At 39.9% G+C, this 22,102-nt stretch overlaps 1 protein-coding gene across 1 annotated transcript in view; it reads left to right on the top strand.

The window, feature by feature from the left end:
- LOC122815029 (epidermal growth factor receptor kinase substrate 8-like) overlaps window positions 1–22,102 on the top strand; it is a 351,458-nt gene that overhangs the window by 312,613 nt on the left and 16,743 nt on the right. The window contains exon 8 of the mRNA XM_044087280.1: window positions 20,604–20,868. Within this exon, the coding sequence (XP_043943215.1) occupies window positions 20,604–20,868 (265 nt within the window). The remainder of the gene's footprint in view (window positions 1–20,603; window positions 20,869–22,102) is intronic.

Below are 22,102 nucleotides of genomic sequence, written 5' to 3'. Positions count from 1 at the left end.
GACAGATATGTGCCCTAAAGGATCCCTGCACTATGGAATACGCTGCCCATCCATGTAAAACAGAGTTTATCATTGAACCTGTTCAAATGAAACCTTGACAGTTGGATGGGACATCCCCCCCCCATGTCTCTTATGGACAGAGGCTGTCAATAAGAAATGTATTATCCTAACACCCCCCACACACACAAATCCTTAGTTACCTCCCTAGAAACATGGCCACCCCCATTTATAGACACCTATAATGCTCGGGACCTAAATGTTTGTGGCTAGGCTTGTAAGAGCCCTAGAAGTCATTAGTCACACCCTATGAAGGCCAGTGTAAAACACAATGGCTGTTGACATCTCAGCTTTACCTACTTCATTGGCTGATCCTGTGGTAAAAGAAAATACATGGAGAAAAACAGTTCATCAAAGAGCCATAATGAAGAGAAGTGGAAAATGAGAAGAAAACAATGACACGAATGCAATGGTCATTGGTAAGTGGTACAATTTTTAAAACCATACCTGAACTGGATAAAAGCACAACAACAATGCAGCATACTAGGAGTACTGAAAAACAAATTATAGCAAAAGCAGAATACCTTAATACCTCAGGTGTATGAGGTGCAGTTTAGTACACTGTAACAGGAAATGGAAGAATGAGCAAACAGAGGAGGTATTTAATAAGCACTGAAATACAGCTGTTTAGTGATATGGTGTACAGATTTATTACACTACACCAGGAAAGCACTGCACTTACCTTGTCACCTGAAGAGCCTGATCTGCCTCCTCTGGTAGACGATCCTGTTTCCTCTGAGAAACATATCAACAGTAATGAGCAGACTGTAGACCTGACAGCAGAAGGCAATTACTGCAAAAAGTGCTAGGTGCAGTTTACCATTAAATAAACAAAAACAACAACAAAAACAAACCGCAGAGTTCAGCTCCAATTATTTATTCAGTCATCATCGATCTGGTACCATGGCCATTCACCTTCAGGGATCTGGGAGCTGAACTCTGTGCGTTTTTTTTTTTTTTGTTATTGTTTGTAGTTAATAGCAGTATACCATTGTAATGCTGCATTTTTTGTTATTGTTTGTAGTTAGTAGCAGTATACCATTGTAATGCTGCGTTTTTTTTTTTGTTATTGTTTGTAGTTAAGAGCAGTATACCATTGTAATGCTGCATTTTTTTATTGTTTGTAGTTAATAGCAGTATACCATTGTAATGCTGCATTTTTTTTGTTATTGTTTGTAGTTAATAGCAGTATACCATTGTAATGCTGCATTTTTTTGTTATTGTTTGTAGTTAATAGCAGTATACCATTGTAATGCTGCGTTTTTTATGTTATTATTTGTAGTTAAGAGCAGTATACCATTGTAATGCTGTGTTTTATTTTTGTTATTGCTTGTAGTTAAGAGCAGTATACCATTGTAATGCTGCGTTTTTTTTTTGTTATTGTTTGTAGTTAAGAGCAGTATACCATTGTAATGCAATAGTATGTTTACTATTATTTCACTGCTTTCTCTGCTATAATGCAGTGTCCCTTTGTAATGCTAATTTGTTTTAACTTTTGTAACTGACAACTTCCACATGTAATGAAACTTTCTTGTATATTTATCAATATTAATTGCACTGTATATTGCTCTATAAGCCAGGGTCATGGCTAAAAATGTTCAATAGACCAGCCCACTTACCTGTTCAGCAAATATAAGTAAGGAAATAAAAAAAGAACTTACAATAATATGGGGCTCCTTTTCCTCAAATTCTTCTCCCTCTGGTTGAGAAGGTCTGCATGGTGTCTCTTATTTATACTGGCACTGCTTGGCATCATTGAAAGCCTGGCCAGCTCATGGGAACCTCCATAATCACCTAGCAGGTACTACCAGTCAGTTGCATAGAAAGGATAGGTCAAAGAAGCAACTGTCCCCAGTGTAAAGTGTTAGGGAGTGTGGTGAAGAAGTGCCTAAGTGTTAAGTGGTGTGGTCAAGAAGTGCATAAGTGTTAAGGGGTGTGGTCAAGAAGTGCATAAGTGTTAAGGGGTGTGGTCAAGAAGTGCATAAGTGCACTTTCTTCATTACTTTTCACTGTATCTTTTTTTTCTCTCTTCTCAAAAGAGCTGAGGTGAGAATTGATTGGCTGTAGGAAGCTGAATGGTACAAAAAAGTACGCCAAAGTCCTTTTCTTTTCTCTTCACTGGAAGAGTAAGGGGGTGAGAAGAATGTCTGGAATGAGCACCAAGCACTAGATAAGCCAACTATGGCTCTGCTCCCAGTGATGGACATATTTAAGAGATCTTGTTTATCCTGATGTACCAGGGAGAGCCCTGACGGAGTCTGATCCATTTGAGGCCATGTCCACTTAACAGAAAAACCCAGGAGTTAAAATGATTACCAAGGCACATGGATACCACATGATGTGCATAAATGGGTAGCAGAGCAGGGACAAGTTCATTAGCTGTAGCATGATGTATGAGGTCACTAGAAGAATGTGAGGGAACGTTAATGCTACCAGATTTATCTGCATGCAACCTAAAAGACCATGAGCAGGTGCAGTTTTCAGTGGGGTAGTATAATGCCCATAGTGTCTAGCATAATGCAAAGTGTATTTGGTGTGACCATGCTTATTAGGTGTGGACATCATCTCTGACTTCCCAGCCCATGCATAAGCATGAACGATACTATTAACATGGAACAGTGGTGATGATGCATCATATTGTTTGCATGGTTCATAGACAGTCATGCTAAATCGCCTCAATAGCATAATAGCTATGCTGCTAGCTGTCTTCTGAATGTAATAAAAAACATGCTAAGAATTTTATAGGCAACTGTTCCCTTAGCACGCAATACCACTATCAGAATAAAGTGGATGTTGGAGTGTACTGCTACATAGGGAAACTGACAGATAACTGTTAATAAACCTCAGAATTGCAGTAACCACTCAACGGGCATGGCAAACACAAACAGGCACACACACACACACACACACACACACACACACACACACACACACACACACACACACACACACACCAGTGCAACCTGATAGGGCGCAGTTATACTGTCAGTTCAGGTTGCAGCCCTTTTTTTGGGGGGGGGGGGTCTTAGCATAACAGGACTTGGGGGACTGGAGAATAAGCTGCAGTCCTTTGAAAGGAGCCTCAATATGAAAGGAAAGATTATATTCATGTGGGAGGCCTTCCACATAACAGGGAGCTGGGAATTGGCTGGGCAGGTTGCACTTGTGACAGGGGGCCTTCACATGACAGAGCACAGGGAACCCATGCAGGCTCAGTCACTATCCTGACTTGAAGGTGTCTACACACTATGCTGTATGCACACAGACAATATGACATGGTAGAGGGGATAACGGATCTCCACTACTCCAGCACAATCTGTGCTGACTGTATGTATGCAAGGTACAGCAAGTATGTCTGAGTTGCCCACAGCTTCCACTCTATGCCAGGGTCACAAATGTTATCCAGCAGCAGCACAGAGGACTGTGGCCATTTCAAGGGTTCTGGGGATGGTTTAGAGGCAGTTTCTGGCTGGCATGGATTGTTGTGCATGCACACAACTGATCCACATGTGTAACCCCATGAGATGTGATTGAATGAATGGCAGTGGCTGCAGAAGTGCGCTCACAGGAGATTGACAGGTTCTACTGCAGACTCTAGCCATGTGTAACTTGCATATCATTGATAAGGCTAAAGCTGATAGGGCCTTTCATGTGGAGCAGGGACTGCTGCAGTGGATTGCCATAATATGAGGATACAACAGATGCATTACTGGATTAAAGATGCATTGCAAATTTGCAGGGTTACTGATATATTACTACATGCTAGCACCATAGCAAAGCAACTTTCAAAAAGATGTTGAACATGAGGTTGATAAACAAAACAGAGGCATCTCACAGAGATGGAGGAACTCCTGGTATCTCTCATTAGAGAAAACAAGAGAAGCTTTCGTACCTGGCTGTGAATAGCTCGGCTGTTGGCAAATTTCCAAGTGTCTGTAGGGAGATCACCAGCTGAGTGGTGGCATATGCCAGTATTTTTCTTCAGTGCCACAACAGGGAACTTGCACATACACACAGTGTAGAAAGCCATCACTTGGACAGGATGCCTCTAGTACTAACTCTGCGAGAACACATGGTACACCCAGCAGGCATTCTGCCCATGGAAGCTCTATTGCATCTCTGGAGGATATGCTTCTCAGCTCCTCCCAACATCGTTATGGGTATGGCTGCCATGTCCATCATTTATGACCCTTGTATCTGTGCTGTCTTTGCTGACCTGTGTCACTGTGCATCACTCCTGTATACCCACCACCTCTGGCCTCTACTGGTATAGTAATGTCTAATGCACATTATGGCCAGTCAGTTCACTGACTTGGGTGACTTATTGCATGTATCACTCTTATTATGAGTTACTGTTGTCACAGCCCATGCTTGTGGACCACATGCCACCTCTTTGCCAGTGCCATAAGATATTTCATTCACATCTGTCCAGCATGAGGATCTACCATAACCATTTCCACTAATAGCTCTTCACTCCTCCTGCTACAGGTACATCAGACAGTGATGTGGCCTCTCACCACCAGATGTATCAGTGCAGTGGGTGTGGGTGTGTGGGTGTGTGTCTGTGTTTGTGTCTGTGTGTGGGTGGTGGGTGATACATGTCTCTGCTACTCTCCTGTTGCTGAAGATAGAGGGGCATATTCAACATCAACTGCAACAGCAGTGTTCATTCTTAGAGGTTAGATTAATGAATCTGCAGACATTGGATATTGCTGTCTGAAAAAACATGCATGTTATGAGATGAATTTGATGTGACATTATGAGTTTGACCATTTTCAATTCTTTGATTTTATCTGTCATTATTTAAGCTTCAAACAATGCTGTCTTGTTTTTAGCTTAACTTAAATGTCACTCTAGTTATTTGTTAATTTCTGATACCAGCTTTATCTAGGTTCAGGACCGTAGGGAAGCCAGAGCCTATGTCAGTGCCTCTAGGGACATAAGACAGAGAAGCAGTGTTGGATGGGATGCTAAGCCAGCACAGGGACTGTATACTCATACTGCTATTATTGCAGCTACTTAAAAGAATATGTTTTCTTGTTTGCAGCCTGTCAGAGGACCTTTTTTGGTTTTGAAACTCTGGATGAGTGGCTGCCCCACTGGAAACTGGATTGCCCAATGTGCCAACTGACCTGGCAGTGACAGAGTTTGTAGAAAGTATATCAAGGAGAAAAAAAGTGTTCTTTAGCTTCTAGTGGTAGACGTTTTTTGTTGTTGAGATCATTTGCATAGCATCTTATGATATCCTAGATCATTGCTAAACAACTTAATTTTACATCTAAACACAGCAGTGATACCCTTGCATGAGTTGTCAGTACCCTTCTTATGGGAAGGGAGAGGTTGTTATATTCAGTCATGGTCCTCTCTGATCTTAATATGGCACTCTGTGCTTTATAGACAGGGGCATTTTGACTGAGCATTTGCAATGCCACTATGGATTTACCTCAACCAAACTTGATTGCTACCTCCTGCAACACATTCAGTAAGTAGTTTCCAAAAATAATTCCTCCCATGGCAGGATTCCTCAGGACTCAGAATTCACATTTTCTTTATTGCTACTGGAGAGCCTGCTGCTGTTTGGGATGTCATACAAGGAAGAGGTATTTGCTACTGTCAGTTATTCCAGGATCTCTTGCCAAATTTTACTACTATTTGCAGACTGTTTGGATTCTACTCTTCATTAGATTGAGGTTAGATGGCAAAGGTGGTGCTACTTCTTGTCATCCATTCATCACAAATCCCGTTTTTACCTTATTATTTTTTGGAGACTATATTAGGTTTTGATTTTTTCATGAACCTGGTATAATTTTTGATGACTGGATTACATGTAAGGAAGTACTAAGCGGACATTTTCCAGGACTTCATATATTCTCCTGAAAAACATTGCCAAGCACAAGTACCTAATTCTGTCTTTCTTTATTTGTGGTTATCCATGCCTTAATGTCCCAATGCCATGATTGCTATAATGACTTTTAAGATGGATGCTAGCACGACAGAAGTGGGTGCAGAGTTCTGTGGCCTGGCTTTTGACTGGTCCTTCCTGCACCATTCATATTACTTGTGTTTGGAGGGGGGGCATCACACACAAGCTGTTTGTCACAGCCAGGTAATATTGAAAATGATAGTACTCACATTCTGAGTCCTGTCTGCCTGTTTGAATGAGTTCTCGGTGCCTTTCTGCACTATTCCTTTATACCCCAGAATTCAAAGACTTGCCATACATTTTTGAGATCTGATTGAGAAAATAGGTAAGTATTTGCATTTTTTGTAAGGTGTGCATTTCTGTGAGTATTTAACAAGTATAAACAAAAGTGAGAGAGAGCTAAGAAACTCTGTGTGGAATTTGAACCAAGACCATTCAGAGTACAGTCTCGATCATTTTGGTAGCAATAGCACTGAGGCTGCCAAAGTGACTGCTCCTTATACACAAGTCATTTTCATTACAGATAGTCTGTGGATATGCAAATTCTCGTCACATTCCCCTGCCTAGAACTGTAATGTACATATTGTGGAACTCACCCAAGCACCAGTAATAAGCAAGCACCTTTAGCTGGAAGGTTCAAAGGTAAATATTAGGCAATCAGTCTGCTGTCTATTAAAGGCCTGTCCAATAACAAGACAGTGACCAAAAGTCAGAATAATACCCTGTACCATTTGTCTGTGAGGTAAACACTTTAATCATCTAGGGTTAAGTAACTGACAGATAACAAAGATAAATGCTTGTTTTCATCTGAGACGTATTATAAATTGTTGTAGTTTTTAGTATTTTGGCCTCAGATGTGCAACATAACCAGTTTTCTAGTGTGGGCTTTAAGTGGGAATTTTTTGGAAATCAAAGACAAAAATAATAAAAATCATGGAAGCATTGCATCTGTTTAATTTGGCATTTGAAATCTTATAACGGTGGCAAATGTTCCTCTTTCAGTGTGAGACATTATGTAGCTATCTTTTCAGACTTCTTTTTTTACCTGGAAGATTTTGCATTTATTGTGAAAAATCACCCTCAGAGCTAGTGCAAAAATGTAATTAATTATTTGTTTTTTGACATAGTATCATAAATGTTAAAAACTTGGGGCAAACAACATGTACCATCAAACTTCTTACTCATTGTTTTCTAAGACAGTAATGTCATAAGAAACATGCTCCATGATTGGGGGTTAATTTACCACCATAGTTATTAATGCGCATTTACCAAGGAATTGTATTGTTGTAACTTAGAAGGCAGTTTTAATTATTTGATCCCTTTTAAATAAACTTCATCAGTTCATTAGAAATACTGGATTTCACACATGTTAAGAGTTTTCTTAAGAGTTGAATGGGTAAACAGAAATTTTGTTTTTAGTATTGAATTATATGTATCCCTAGAAGCCAGTTTTGCATAGAATGTAGTAAGCTATCCATCAACCTTAAAGGTTCATATTGCTTGAAAATTCTCATGTAGCAATAGCCCATGGCTGGATGTGGATAAGGCTGGATTTTACCTATGGTTGGTGTGGTTTGGTCACAAAGGCAAAATTAGTAGTTTAGAAGAAATGTATGTTAATTAAAATAATATTTTTCCATCTGATTATAAGATCAGCAATACTAACATTTCAAAACTGTCCCTGATTTGGAACCTTTGTTATTGATCCTTTTTGTTTTGATTCTGTTTCTTAATTCCAAAATGCCTAAACCGTGGAATCCAATGAAATTAGTAGGGCTATACACTGGCATGTTTTTTTTTTGTAGTTCTTTGTTGCCCTCTGCTGGTCTCATACTATTAATACCACTCATAGCCTGACAACCCAGCTGTCCCTGTTTTTGCCTAATATTTTCAGTTTGTTTCTTATAAAATGTGCATTTTCTATCAAATAATTGAGGATTTCATTCATTAAATAATGTCAGACATTTGATTTTCAGACTTCGCTTCCTGCAAAACATGCATGTTATTTTATCAATTTTCTAACAAGTATTTAAAATATGTTCTTTATTTTTGGGCCTTTCTTCTTGCTACATTTTGTCTTTGGCCGTGATTCTCACAGTACGAGGTTGAGAAATATGGTACCGCTAGAAAGATTATTTCATTTTAGAAATCTTTGAAATTACTTTAGCCCTGCAAAATGTGGCTGTTTTCTGATGGATATATTCTCTGACATTCTAATATCTGCATATCTTACACAGCAGTGTTGTTACTTACAGATGGAAACATCCTAGTTTCCTGGAGGAACTGACACGCTTTTTCAACTAAACTATGAAATTGCCATCATTTCATATCACTTACAGTAAGGGCTAGCCTTGGATGAAGTGGAGCTGTAGGTAAAGGTACCAAGGTACCCCCCCCCCATAGTCTGCTAGGCTCCCCTCCAGGTGTGTCCTCCCACGGGACACCCCATAATATTCAGACTGCTTTCTTTGTTTTTTTGTTACACACTTAATCTCAGTCTTCATTTTTTTCTTCTTTTCAACACACCTTAACTGGCCAAGACTGCACTGGCATTGCTGTAACAGAAATAACTAAATTAAACCAGGAGTTTGGGGGTTGCTAGACCTGCAGAAGACTTAGGCCAGTAGATGCTCTGAGGTGCACCTTACAACTTTATTCCTCCCTTAACTGGTATTGAGGATGAGCTGCTAATGATCTGTTTCCTATAGTCTCTGGTTTGATTCCCGCACCATTTACCTGTTGAGTGGTTCTAACAAATCATTTAAGATCATACCCTAGGTCAGTTGGGAAACTGGACTGGGCTCTTCAGTCGTCTCCTTGACCCCATATTTAGTAACCACACGAACATTTTCTGTCTAGTGACCAGAAATAAATTCAGCCACTTCTCTAGTATTACAGTCCCTACTGCTGTCTGTAATTCACACATCCCCCCCTGTTTATCCCCCTCGTCTATTTTAGGAAAATTACAAAGACCTTAACCTCATACTAAAAAGCATATTCCTAGATGCACAACCTGGTACAGACAACCTCCTTAACTGGTTCATGTCAATCTACATAGACTTCCTTCTTGGGAAAATACATAGAAAACTACTCTTCAACCAACTGTCCACTAACATCCAACATTACTATCTCCACACTCTTAACCAGCATGGACTCTGAGCTGGCTGGAGCACAGTAACAGCACTATGGTTACTTTCAGATGAAATCCTTCTCAATATGTATAAAAGAAGCTTTTCAGAAGTACTATTTATGATTTTGCTCTTATCAACCACCTCCTACACCCTCCAAGAACTTGGATGTAGCTCCAGCATTGTCACTTGGTTCCAAGATTTTTAATGGATAGGTATTCCAGAATCAAAAATAAGCATGTCACCATCACCTTCAGTACCCCTTCTCAAAGGAGTGTCCAGGGTTCCATATTACACTGCTTTCAATCTTTATTAACAAACTGTCCTCCAACCTCCTTTACTGTCCTATCACATTTTATGTAGAGCTCATGGTTATCCTTCAGTCCAATCCCTCACATTCAACTCCTCAAATTTAGCTTCAATCTGAACTCCACTCCCTTGATTCTTAGACAAACCAGTATAAACTACTCCTAAACTCCTCCAAAACAAAACAAATATGATATTGTGAACTCTCAAAATCTCGACATCACAGATCTTGGGGATACCCCCACATTCTTTAAGTACTTCTGCTTTTGGATGGACCCATCAAGTAACCCTACTGAAAACACCAGGGAAAAGATCAGTTCGTTTGTATTCTTGTCCTGGAAAATATCTGCCTTTCTGTTCAGGCCATCTAGAGCTGCAATAGCTAAAGGAGTTTTCTTTGCTGTAAGTGAATATGGACTGCCCATTATGGCCTCTAAAAAAATCTTCTCCGCTCTACATTCTATTGAAAACAAAATCTGCTGATGCATTTACAACATTGGCAACCTCCAAACACTTAATCTCACACAGTGTGGCTTCGTCAAGGTGAGGTCATGTCTGCTAAATTTGGTTGATTTCTTTGAGATAGTCACCAAAGCCATGGATGAGCGGAAGACGATGCACACCACCTACCTTGACCTGGCCAAAGCCTTTGACACTATTACTCAATAGGTAAACTCTCTCAAATAGGCATCAATCCATATGTTACCAGATGGGTAGCAAACTGGCTCAGTGATAGCACCCACATTTTCAAAATAAGGGAAGCCACCTCAAGCAGTAGACTGGTAACAAGCAGTGTACCCTGGGATTCGGTCTTGGGACCTCTGTTATTTGGGACATACTTTTCTGAGATACAAGCCAAAACCAGTGGGCTATGGCTGACCTAGTTTGCAGATTACTGCAAGCTGGGTGCTGTCATCAATTAATGGACATCCTTCAAGAGTGTCTCAGTCAGACAAATGGCCGGTGCCAGAAGCATGGCCTCAAGCTGAATACCAAAAATACATCATCCCCTTTGGGGAGAGTGACAGCCCCACAAATTATGACATTAATAATGTCCTAAGCACGCAATCAGTCGTGAGGGATTTGGTCACCCAGGGTGATAGCAACCTGACTTTTGAGAACCATGTTGCTTCCATTGTATGGAAAGCCTTCTATGTGGCCCACCTCATAAGTAAGGCTATCTCATCCAGGGACAAGGAGGTAATAACATCCCTGTGTTCTATTTTTTTTATAAGGGCCATTACTGAGTACAACATCTGTTTTGGCATGTACCTTGCAAAACACATGCAGCAGCTGGAGAGACCACAGAGGTTCCTCACTAGGAGAATCCAGGGCCTCAAACATCTACCACACACAGGCTAAAAGCCTTATCCCTCTACTCAGTGTCATACAGACTCCTCAGAGGTGACCTCTGGCACACAAGGTGATCACTGACCCCACCTTGATGATGGGACTAATGCATATCCGCAAGCCAAGCTCCACTTGAGTAACCTGCATGTGCGGCCTCAACAAGACTTGTTGACAGGACATATTTGTGTCCCAGAGAGTCCCCCATCTATGGAATAGACTTCCTCTCCAAATCTTAACCCCTTTTGAAGTGCAACATGGATAACTGGATGGGAAACAGAAAATATACCCCTGGGATTCCACCCGTGTCCCTGCTGGACAGGGGCATCAGATGCTGATTTGTCTAAACATGTGGTGAATTCTTGGCTAGGCTTATAAGGGCCTTAGGGCCAATAGCCTACTAACCTCCTATGACCCCCCCCCCCCCAAACACCACTGCATCACACACTTCAAAACCAGATGGCTCACAGTCACCATCAGAGCTGAGCTACTCTTAGAGTCTCTTGTTTCCAAACTTCTTAAACCCTCCTCTTGCTGCTAGACAGCATAATAAAACCACCCTTCCAACTTCTGTAACCTCTCACAGTTAACTCTCTCACCCCAGATTCCCAAATCAGAACTGCACTCAAGTGATCACTCCTTTTCCATTCTTGCACGCAAACTCCTCTCCTTACCTAAAAGAAATATTTTTCCTTACTTTCAGAGTACAACTCAAACACATCTCCATCAAAAATTTGACCACAAATGCTTTTCCACTGGACACATCACCTAATTCACCCCTCAGTTACATCACTTCTACTTTACCCCACTGTTCTCACTTGTTGCTTGCCCACCATATTCACTGCTAAGACTAATCCATGTGTCTTTTGATACTGTGTTAGTAATAATTGCTCATTGTTTCAGTTGTCTGTGGTACTCCTTACCTTCTATCATTATTTCATGATTGTGAATTAGTTCTGTTTTATTTTTTTGTGAATTTTTTCTCTCCAGCTATGTGTGCAAATAGTCTGTGGTGATTTGTGTACTATCCTGGTAAAAATACAGTCATGGATAAAGAAAGAAATTTGTGTTTATACATTGTCTTACTCTTCATATTTTCCTCAGTTTTTTTCACACAACCTAACTAGACTAAACTGCACTGTTATAACTGTGGAGCAAATAATTGAACTGAGCATAGGATCTGTGGACTCTAGATTCCCCAGAAGCCATAGGGATGTAAATGCTCTAAGGTACATTTCAGAGATTTTTTTCCAACCTCTCAATCAAATGGTGGCCTAAGCAGAATATCAATGGAGACTTAATGTTGAAAGTTGACAAAACAGTAATTTCCAATAGGCTTTGATGAGAAATGCTTATAAAAATACCTAGATTGTTATGTGGGAATAATGCATTCCTCCCTACCCCCCTTTAAAAAATTTACCTTTTTGAACAACGCTGGTCTTTGAATGGGGTGAAAGAACAAATGGTCACAGTAATGTATTTCAAGTTGTTGATGTCATACATATGTATAACATGCCTCCATACTCATGCCTCCAAATGACAGCCACATATTGTCTACCTCTGTTAGACCTGGGTGGCAGTGAGAGAACAAATGGTTACAATAATAAATTCCAGTTTATTGCCATCAAAGATACAACACACACAAACATGTAGTCAGTGCACGTGTGTGCAGCATGCATACTACTCTTATCCCAAAAATATATCCATCTTTATACATATCTGATGCCTTGATTGTGAAGAAAGTAAAAAATAATGATCACAGTAACGCATTTGAATTTGTTGCTCCTAGAAGATACACTCCCCTAGATAAGTTACAATCTTCTGTGAACACTTCTAAGGTTAGATTGTGAAGAAATTTAAATAAATGATGACTGTCCCAGCCAGCCCTTCCATAAGCCATATTGACCTGCTGTGCACACTTGTGAGCATGGATGATTTTAGACTAGGTGGATCTCAGAGCAGAAGTTGAAGACTGGGACTACATACTAAACCTGTGTCAAAAATCATTTATAGTGTATTATGGCGGCTTCCAGGCCCACAGAACCCTTTATCCATAGACAGCCACCGGTGTACTGTAATATATTGTATGCCTTATCTTTTAAAGACTATTACTTACTAAATGTTCTTTTTACTGATAGTCTGAGGGAGTCTAACTGTACCAGTCTTCTTTGCAAACCTCTGAGATGGGCCAGTTGAATTATGCAGGTGATCCTTTGCAACAGATGAAAGTAGGTTGCATATAAATGCAGAACAACAGCTATATATGTGCCTTACCAGTAGTTTGAGTGACCACAAAAATATTTTCACATATTTACATGCATACATACACACACATATGTGTACATGTGTGCATGCAGACTCTGTCCCTGGCTAGGCAGGTCTATCAGTATGGCATACAGATACAAATTTACTGTATGATTGCCTGCGGGAAAACTGGAGGAATAAACAGTTCACCTACAGTGTATCTTTGAGTTGCAGATAAAACTAGAACACTTGGATAAATCCCAAAATGAGACTGGAAGGTTATACAGATTCCACATTTATTTATTTTATTTTATCTTACATTTGTTGACCAGCCTGGTCCAACTGGATTTATGTCCATTTTCAGTGGAGGCCTGGGGAGAAAAGCTCCACACATTAGAATAGAAAAAAAAAAACAAAATACAAATTCATAGGTACATTACCATGATTTGGCAAGTACAAATATTACATTACATTACATAATAAAAGGAACCAGAGAACCAAGTGCTATGAGATGTAAATATTAGTCAGTGCCCCGCTGTGTGAATAATCAGTTGCCTTTACAAACAACCTGTACATATCAAATGTAGCCACTTGTTTTGTACAGTGATGTTCAACTGTGATGAAATGTGAAAGAAGGTGTGGCTAACTTGCTGCTGCCACACCCCAAGCACAAAAGTGCATGAGTCATAGCAGTAATCACTTCCCACTGAGATTAGTAAACACCATACGTTGTGTGACACTGCTTCTGCTATACCAGTTATGTGACTACTTAACAGTGACAAAACTAATATAGGTTTATCTCATGTTAATGGATATTTAGCCTACAATACCCATCACTGTTACGGTCACTTTTACTGTGTACATGCGTATCAGATGTCTAATTGTGATTTAAAAATGGCCATAGCAAAGTATTTGAACTTACCTCAAACAAATGCATACTAGTTCTGTACAGCCAAGTTGTTTAACTTCATCATGACAACAGGGTCATTGTCATCTATAGACAGCCACTATAACCAGCAATTGTAGCCACTTTGTTGTAACCATTACTTTTTTCACAAGTTGACATCTGAGCAATGCACATTCAACAAAGTATTTCAAAGTAGTTTCAAACAAACACACAAATGCACGCTAATCCTACAAAGCCATGTTAATGATGCTTTATCCTGAGCAAGTGAAAGCAAGGTTAGTCACTTTCTTCCACAGACAGCCAATGTACAAGGCAGTTATAGCCACTTTGTTCACTGTGTATACCTCAGATGTCCAAATGTGAGTAAATGAATAATAAACACAGTAATGCAGTACACCTGTTTCAAACAGTAGGCACAAAATATTCAAACTTCCTTCGCAAGTACACTTCAGTCCTGCAAAGCCAGAGTAATGACTGTTTGAGTTAAGCAAACAATGGCAGAGTTGGTTATGTTAAACCAAAGACAAATCTTGTGCCCAGAAGTTGTATCTATTTTATTGAATGCATACACGTCAGATGTCTGATTCTGATAACAGATAAATGAATAAATAAATAAACTAGCATGACCATTGTGTAAGTCTGTTTCACATATGCACACTGTAGCCAGCCACAGTAAAGTATTTCTACTTTATTTATTCAAGTATAATTTAGTTCCTCAAAGCTACAATAACAGTTTTTAAATTTATCACACAATGAAGGGCCAGCCACTTTCATCCACAAACAGCCTCCTTTACCCATCAATTGTAGGGACTTTATCATCTCAAATGTATGATTTCAGTAAAACAATTAAACGTTAATAACAGCCACAATAAGTTTATCTGGACTTTACTTCACATGCACATAAAGCCAGCCACAGTATAAATTATTCCAACTTGCTTCACACACATACAAACATGCAAATTAATCCCATAGCTGTCAGCCGCTTTGCTCAAGAAATCAGGGACAATAACAAGAGATAACAGAGTAAAAGTTTGAAGTCAGGACTAGATTTTATATACAGCTCTTCTGTACTTATGAAGTTGCATGGTTAATAAATTGTACACTAACATACATTCTCTAAATGATATGAAGTCATAAACTCAAACGTATGTCATTAAATGTTATGTTTAGTAAATGAAGTATTCAATGACTGGCTAGAAAAAAAACATTTCATGTGAGGAAGACCAAAAACATGAGGTCACATTTTGGGTGTTCTGCAAAATCAGGGACAGTTGAGAGATATCTTGCAAAGTCAGCTAAACACAATATCTGGCTGTTGTCTGCTAGGGTATAATTCCTACAAACTACTACATTCTGCATGACTGAAACTTTGCAGTGCAAGTATCTACAGACCTGTTTGTAGTGTCAGTACAGCCATTATCCTTAAGTGTTCAAGATTTATGGGCTTTCTTCTTTATCCCACTCACTATGATTTACATAATGAGTCAGAGAGCCCTTGAGACTTCTAAGGCTTTTTAAGGTCTATGTAAAACAAGGAGGTAACTGTAAAGGAATTGTTGGATAGAGAGGTCCTTGCAGGGAGAATTGTAGGCCCCTTTCAGTTCTCCCCATTTGAACCTTTAAAAGTTTTGTCACAAGGTTTGGTGCAAGAAAACAGGAAGGGAGAGTTTTGATTAATTCACCATCTTTAGATTCCATGTGGACTGTTGGTGAATGATGGCATAATCAAATGGTATGTCAAAGTATAATATTCTTCATTAGATGATGCAATAAGGATTATTCGGCAGTATAAAGATCACTGGTAGGCAAAGTTCGATGTACAGTCAACCTTTTGGCTTCATACTATTTGTGCTCAGGATTTGCATCTGCTGGACATGTATTTTGAGGGTAGTTATCATAGGAGGTTACTAGGCTGTCAACTCAGAGGTCATTTCAAGCCTAGCTGTTTCATCCCAATGTAATACCAGTGATACTCTAGTCAATATCCTGGATTGTATTTAGTAATGACTGTCCAGTCCAGGAGGGTTGTGGGCACTATCCCCAGTAAGAATTTACAGTGTCTCATCCACTCATCTAGATACTTTTAGGACAGTGTCATAAAGGTGCAGTCTATTATAAAGATGTGGCCATAACTGGGAGACAAATATGTTCCTCCAGCACATCCAATTCAAGTTATAGGCCATATTCAGGTTCCTGGAACAGGTGGCTCTAGTCCAGTTTGATTTACCAATGTGCATCAAATTCATTAGGTTTAGGTCGGAGATTGCTCTGTAAGCCAGGTGTAAGTCTCCCCTAAGAAGTTTGTGCAATACTGAGTATAGTGACAGGGACTTTAGTCAGTCTGTGTAAGGCATGTGCTGTTAAAAACCTCTGAGGTCTCCCCAATTGCTGCAGGTGCTTTGTATGATACATGCTAAAAAGGCATTTACACTCAATTATGGGCCTGATTAGTGATGAGTATAGAGGGGTTATAACCTCCTTTTCTCTAGAGGTGATACCTTTGGTAGTCAACTATGCTACATAGAAAGCCTTCCTTACGACAGTAGAGACATGGTGGTCAAAGTTAAGGTCACAGTCTACTTGTAATCCCAGATCTCTTACCATTTTGTAGGTACATATGGTATTGTTGTTAATGTGACAGTGTGAAGGGACATTGTTTTTACCAAAGGGAATGATGATGCATTTCTTTGCATTTAGTTTGACATTGTGACTAAGACACCAATTGTCATGGTCTGATTAAGACCCTCCTGAAGTATACTGATATAATTTGGGGATTTGATAATTGCACCCAGTTTCCAGTCATCCAAAATCTTGGTCAGCTACTGCCCCTTAGTTTTGGCCTGAACTTCTGCAAAGTATATACCAAACAGTATAGGGGCCCAGTACTGGTTCTTGTGGTTCCCCACTGGTGACAGGTCTTGCTAGTTGATGTGCAATCACCCAGTTTGATAGTGTGACCAGTTTGTGAGCCAGCTGGCAACCCATCTTACAACAAAGGGGTTTACATTCAGTCTGCCAACTTTATCGGCAATGCCTGAGTATGGGATTGTGGTGAAGGCCTTGGCCAAGTTGAGGTATGCTGTGTGCACAGGATTTGCCCTCGTCAATGGCCCTGATCACATTTTTGAAGAAACCCACCAGGTCTAACAGGCAGGATCTACCCTTGATGAAGCTGAATTGGGTTGGATCCGGGATTTGGAGGTCATATATGTCTTTATTTATGAAGTCCATGATGATACATAGGTTCCATGGCCTTACTGATGAGGCTGGTCAGACTTATGGGTCTGTAATTTCCCAGGTCTGTTGCTAAGCCACCTTTGTGGAGGGAAATAACTGTTGCTGTTCTCCATTCCACAGGTATAAAGCCTGTGGTTATGCTGTGATTGAACAGGGTACTTAATGGTGATGCTAGTTCATGTTTTAGTTTGTTTAGAAGAAGGCCTTGGATTCTGTTTGGCCCCATAGAGGCTATATTTTCTGCCTTAGACAAGGCTTTACAGACCTGCTCTTCAGATATGTAGGGTTGAGAGAAAGTTTGAGGCAAGGTTTGTGATACATTTGTAGGGGATAAGGGACTGACATTTTCACCAAACCTGTCCACCAGTATGTTTGCTATCTCTGCTGGATCAGTGTGTGTAATACTGTTAGTCACTAGTTCGGCACATGCTTGGGTCCTACCTTTTAGGCTGCGTACGTAGATGTAAAAGGCCTTATGGTTATCCTTAGCTGTGACTGTTAAGTTTTTCTCAAAGTTAGCCTTAGAGTATTTGACATTGTGTCTTATTTGCCTTTGAGGCTGAGACTGCGAAGGGTCCTTTTCCATTGCTGGGGCCTCACTTCACCTTAGTTTTTTTAGACAGAAACTTGTTGATGTTTGATGCCCACCCAGGCAGCTTTATTTTTACTTGGGGCTCTGGCTTTGATTCTGTCTGGTAGAGCCCAGTCTATACGCTTATACAAGTAATTGTACAGGGCTTTAGTGTAGTTATCACTTCCAAATGGGAGTGGGGCTTGGAATGCTTTATACCTTCCCCTAGGAGTGTATAGTTTTGCCTTGGTGAAGTTTTTTAGGCTGACTTTGTCCTTTGTGAGTTCTGGTGTTAGTGCCAGTTCAAAGGAGACTAATTTGTGGTCAGATTTAACTAATGGGGGTCCAACAGTTGCAGTGGTATATCTGTTTGTCATGTTAGTGAGGACCGGATCTAGTATGTTTGTTCTCTTGTTGGGGTTTGAGCAATTTGTTCCAGGACATTTGAGTTAACAAAGTAAAGGAACTTTTGTTCTACTGAGTTAGGGCTGCAGTAGGTTTCCTAGTTGATTATGGGATAATTGAAACCCCCATGACCAGAGTGTTTGGCAATATTTGGATTGACTCCGGTTTGGTCAAGTAGGCCTCATGCGCATCATGATTCATGAAGGAGGATCTATAACTAGCTAGGACTTGAATGGGAGTCTTACCCACAGTAATCTGAACTTGGAGTAACTCCATGTAATATAGATAGAACCACCACCTCTTCGGTTCTCACACATTCATTTTGCAGTCTGAAGGTGTGGAAGGCATTTTAACCTTACAAGACAGGTGTACTCTCTAAGGCCTTTAACCAGGTTTCTGTGACTGCACCCTCATCTGCATCCTCCACTGATGAGTGTTTCCAGGGTGTGTAGTTTGTGGTTTAGGCTACTAACGTTTAGCAGCATAACCCTTATTTTGTTATGACTGGAAATTTCATGTCAGTCATTTTGTTTTTGAGACCTTGCCTAAAAAATGCACTATGGGGGAGGCAAGAGCCTTTGCCAAAAGCCTATAGGTGCCAGGCAGTCTTTGGCAAAGCAGCAAGGTTTATCAACCACATCATCCCAGGCTGACAGAAACTGGATCCCTTTGAATGACACCAAAAACTAAGCCAATTATTATTAAAAATATTTTGTTTATACTGTGGCATCATTCTAGGTGAGGGAATATGCTGCTCCAGGCTAGGGACATACCTGCCTCTGGGACACATCCTCAGCTCAAATCATGTCTCTTCATATAGTCCAGTGAGGTATGTCTCAGGTCACTCACTTCAACATGAACTATGACAGAGCAATAATGGTAGTTGTTGCCGAGAGACCTGAGTGCATGTGTAATCTGACAAATCCTGGCACTGGACAGGCAGCTGATGGTGACTTTCTCCTTCTCTAACCTGGTGAGTGGGACATCTGTGTGTCTCACTATGGAGTCTCCAATGGCAAGAAAATTTGGTTTATTAGTGTTACGCCTTGTGGGCTTGGTAGGTGAGACATTGGTGTTGCTGTGTGTCTTGGGTGCTGTGCGAACTGTGTTAGTTGTAGCAGTCTTGTGTTTTGGAAGTCTCTGGTGTTTTGGTAAGCTTTTTGAGAGAACCTCTATGTATGTTGATTTATGTGTTGGATGCATACTATGTGTATGAGTAGTGGTACTATGTACATGAGTAGTGGTGGGTGACTGACATCCTTCAGAGTTACTGTTTTGAGTGCTAGATTTCACGGTTTCAAGATTTTTGGTGTAGATACATCTTTCGCACTCTGTACTAGAGTGAGATATTAGTAGACAGTTGTCATTGTACATGAGGCAGTTGCTATACTGCCTCAGGAGACCCAAGTCAACAAGGCTGGCAGGAAAAACAGGGGTGGTCCAACTGTCCATAATGCTAGGTTTGAAGACCTGTTATCACAAAGGGAGTGTTTTCAGTCTTTTGGCTGGTGCTTTAATAGGTCACAGTTCATTAGCAAAACTTCTTAGACTGAAAATGTACTACGAATGAGGACTACACTAATGTACTGCAGCTGTATCTAAGGGAAAACTTGTTGAAATTATCTGTCTGGCTATGGAGCACAATTACAAGGCAGTGAGTGGTGCTGCGCAAACAAGGAGAAACCCTCTCAAACGCAGGGCTTAAAAAAAACTTAAAAGAAAAAAAATCAAAAGAACCAATGAGGGTGATTACTCCAAGCTCTAGACCAACCACCCTCCACCAGACAGGTTCCAATCAGCACACTTCTCTCACAGGGGTGCAGAAGAGTCCCTTCCAACCAAATATGGCTTGGAAAATGTGCTCAGAATGCAACAGCCACTACAAACAGACCCAGATGCAGAAAAACTGTATCTAGACTGTGCTACAGCTACTAGCTATAGTAATTTAGGTAGGAAACACTAAAAAATGTTTTAAACAGCAACAAATTAGTTATTTAAAACACTGCTTGGGGGAAAACAGAACAAACGGAACGGATGCTTTGCAAACAGTGAAAAGTAGTAACAGTTACTATGCAATCAATGAAATTAGCAAATAAATGCTTTGCAAACAGTGAAAACAGCAACAAAACATGATTTAACAGGCACAGTAAGGCGGCAGACAAATGCAGTACAAAGCAGTGCAGTTTAGTTTACAGTATTAAATAAGCAGAACACAGTAAGAAGTGCAGTAAATAGTGGAATCAAGCCAGAAAACAGGCAACTTATGTTTTTGGGAAACTCAGAAACCTTTAGTAGTCCGGTATCTCAGCCCAGAGTTGTGGCTGGTAGCCCATCTCAGTTCAAGCATGGTCATGCCCACGGGCTGTGTAGTGGCTTATACCACCTTAGAAAAATTTTGCACTGCATTGCAATGTTGTTGGGAACAGACAGCCAAATGGCAACAGGTAATTCACTACCTCTATGATTTTATGACTGTAGGAGAAGAGGATCAAGGGATGAGGGAGAGACTGATTATATTTCAAGAGGTGCGTCACCAGCTTGGGGTGCCCTGGCTCAGGATAAAATGGAAGGTCCTCTGCAGAGCCTTACCTTTCTGGGGCTAGAAGGAGATGTAGTGTCCTTCTCTTTTAGATTACCTCAGAATATGCTGAAGGAACTGATTTCATTAGTCAGGTCTTCAGCTAAAAATGTTAAAATTCGGCAGGCTAAGGAATTCTTCAGCCTTTTAAATTTTGCCTATAGGGTAGTAACTCCAGGGGGGACATTCACTAAGCTCAAATAATTTCCTCTGTGGATATGACAGAAACACCACAGGATCAGGGTTACTACTGGTTCTGGCAAAGTGGGGGGAGAAATGTTTATTAAACTCTGAGTTTAAAACCTGCTGGACATTATACCGAAGGTTTTTGGATGATATAGTCCTTTTTTGGACAGCGGGAATAGAGAAATTTGAAGAATTTATGACATATATGAGTAGTACAACTAACTTTTTGAAGTTTACATATAAAATTTCTGATACCAGTTTGAAATATTTGGACATAGAAGTATATAAGATGGGGACAAAATTTGAAACTAAGATATTTAGGAAACATACTTTCTGTAACTCATTTTTACACTTTTAGAGCGCACATCCCATGCATTGCAAGAAAAATATAGTAAAGGGGCAATTTGTAAGGGGATGTCGCATGACTAGTTCTGATAACAATTTTTTAACAGTGTGAGTTACTGGAAAAGATGTTTCTTGAGAGAGGCTACCCTCTGAATTTTATTAAGCAAATGAGGGGTGAAGTAGAAAAAGGAAGTAGTAGTAAATTTAAACCCATTCAAAAATGTAAGGAATTTAATAAGGAGATTAAAAATAATAAGGAAAACAATGGGGATGAATTTCAACAGGTTTTAATACTAGAATACAATATTTTAAATAGTAATATTAAAAAAAATTTCCTAAAGGAATGAGAGAGGTTTGTCTCCCTTTCAGATTTACAGAACATATCAAAGATTCCACAGAAAGTGGTGTACAAGAACTCAGTGTATTAGAACTGTTTTAGAAAATAAATATAAAGTTGACTCCAATAGGAATAGGGCAGGTACATATAAATGTGGTCACTGCAACCAATGTACATATATCTTGAACACAGATAGATATTACCTTGAAAGCAGGAATAAATGGATTAATAGTTCTGATTACTACAACTGTGAATCTAAGGGAATTATTTATTTGGCTACGTGTAGAGTATGTAGGTCCTTCTATGTCGGAAAGATGGAGAAAATGTTGAAAAGAAGGATCTACAAACATATTTATGAAATATCAGTGGAAATGGATACTAATGCCCTTTTCAGACATAATAAAGTATGCCTTGACTCTAAATTCAGCTTTATGGTTTTGGAACAAATCAAAAATGACATCAGGGGGGCCCATGGGAGGAAAAGATAGAATTTAGAGAGTTATGGTGGCAAGTAACTTTAGAAGCTGGAAA

Source organism: Protopterus annectens, chromosome 11.part0, assembly GCF_019279795.1.
Source record: "Protopterus annectens isolate FY-2018-M chromosome 11.part0, PAN1.0, whole genome shotgun sequence".
In the NCBI taxonomy this organism is placed as follows: Eukaryota; Metazoa; Chordata; order Ceratodontiformes; family Protopteridae; genus Protopterus; species Protopterus annectens.
This window is presented reverse-complemented; position numbering and strand designations above follow the sequence as displayed.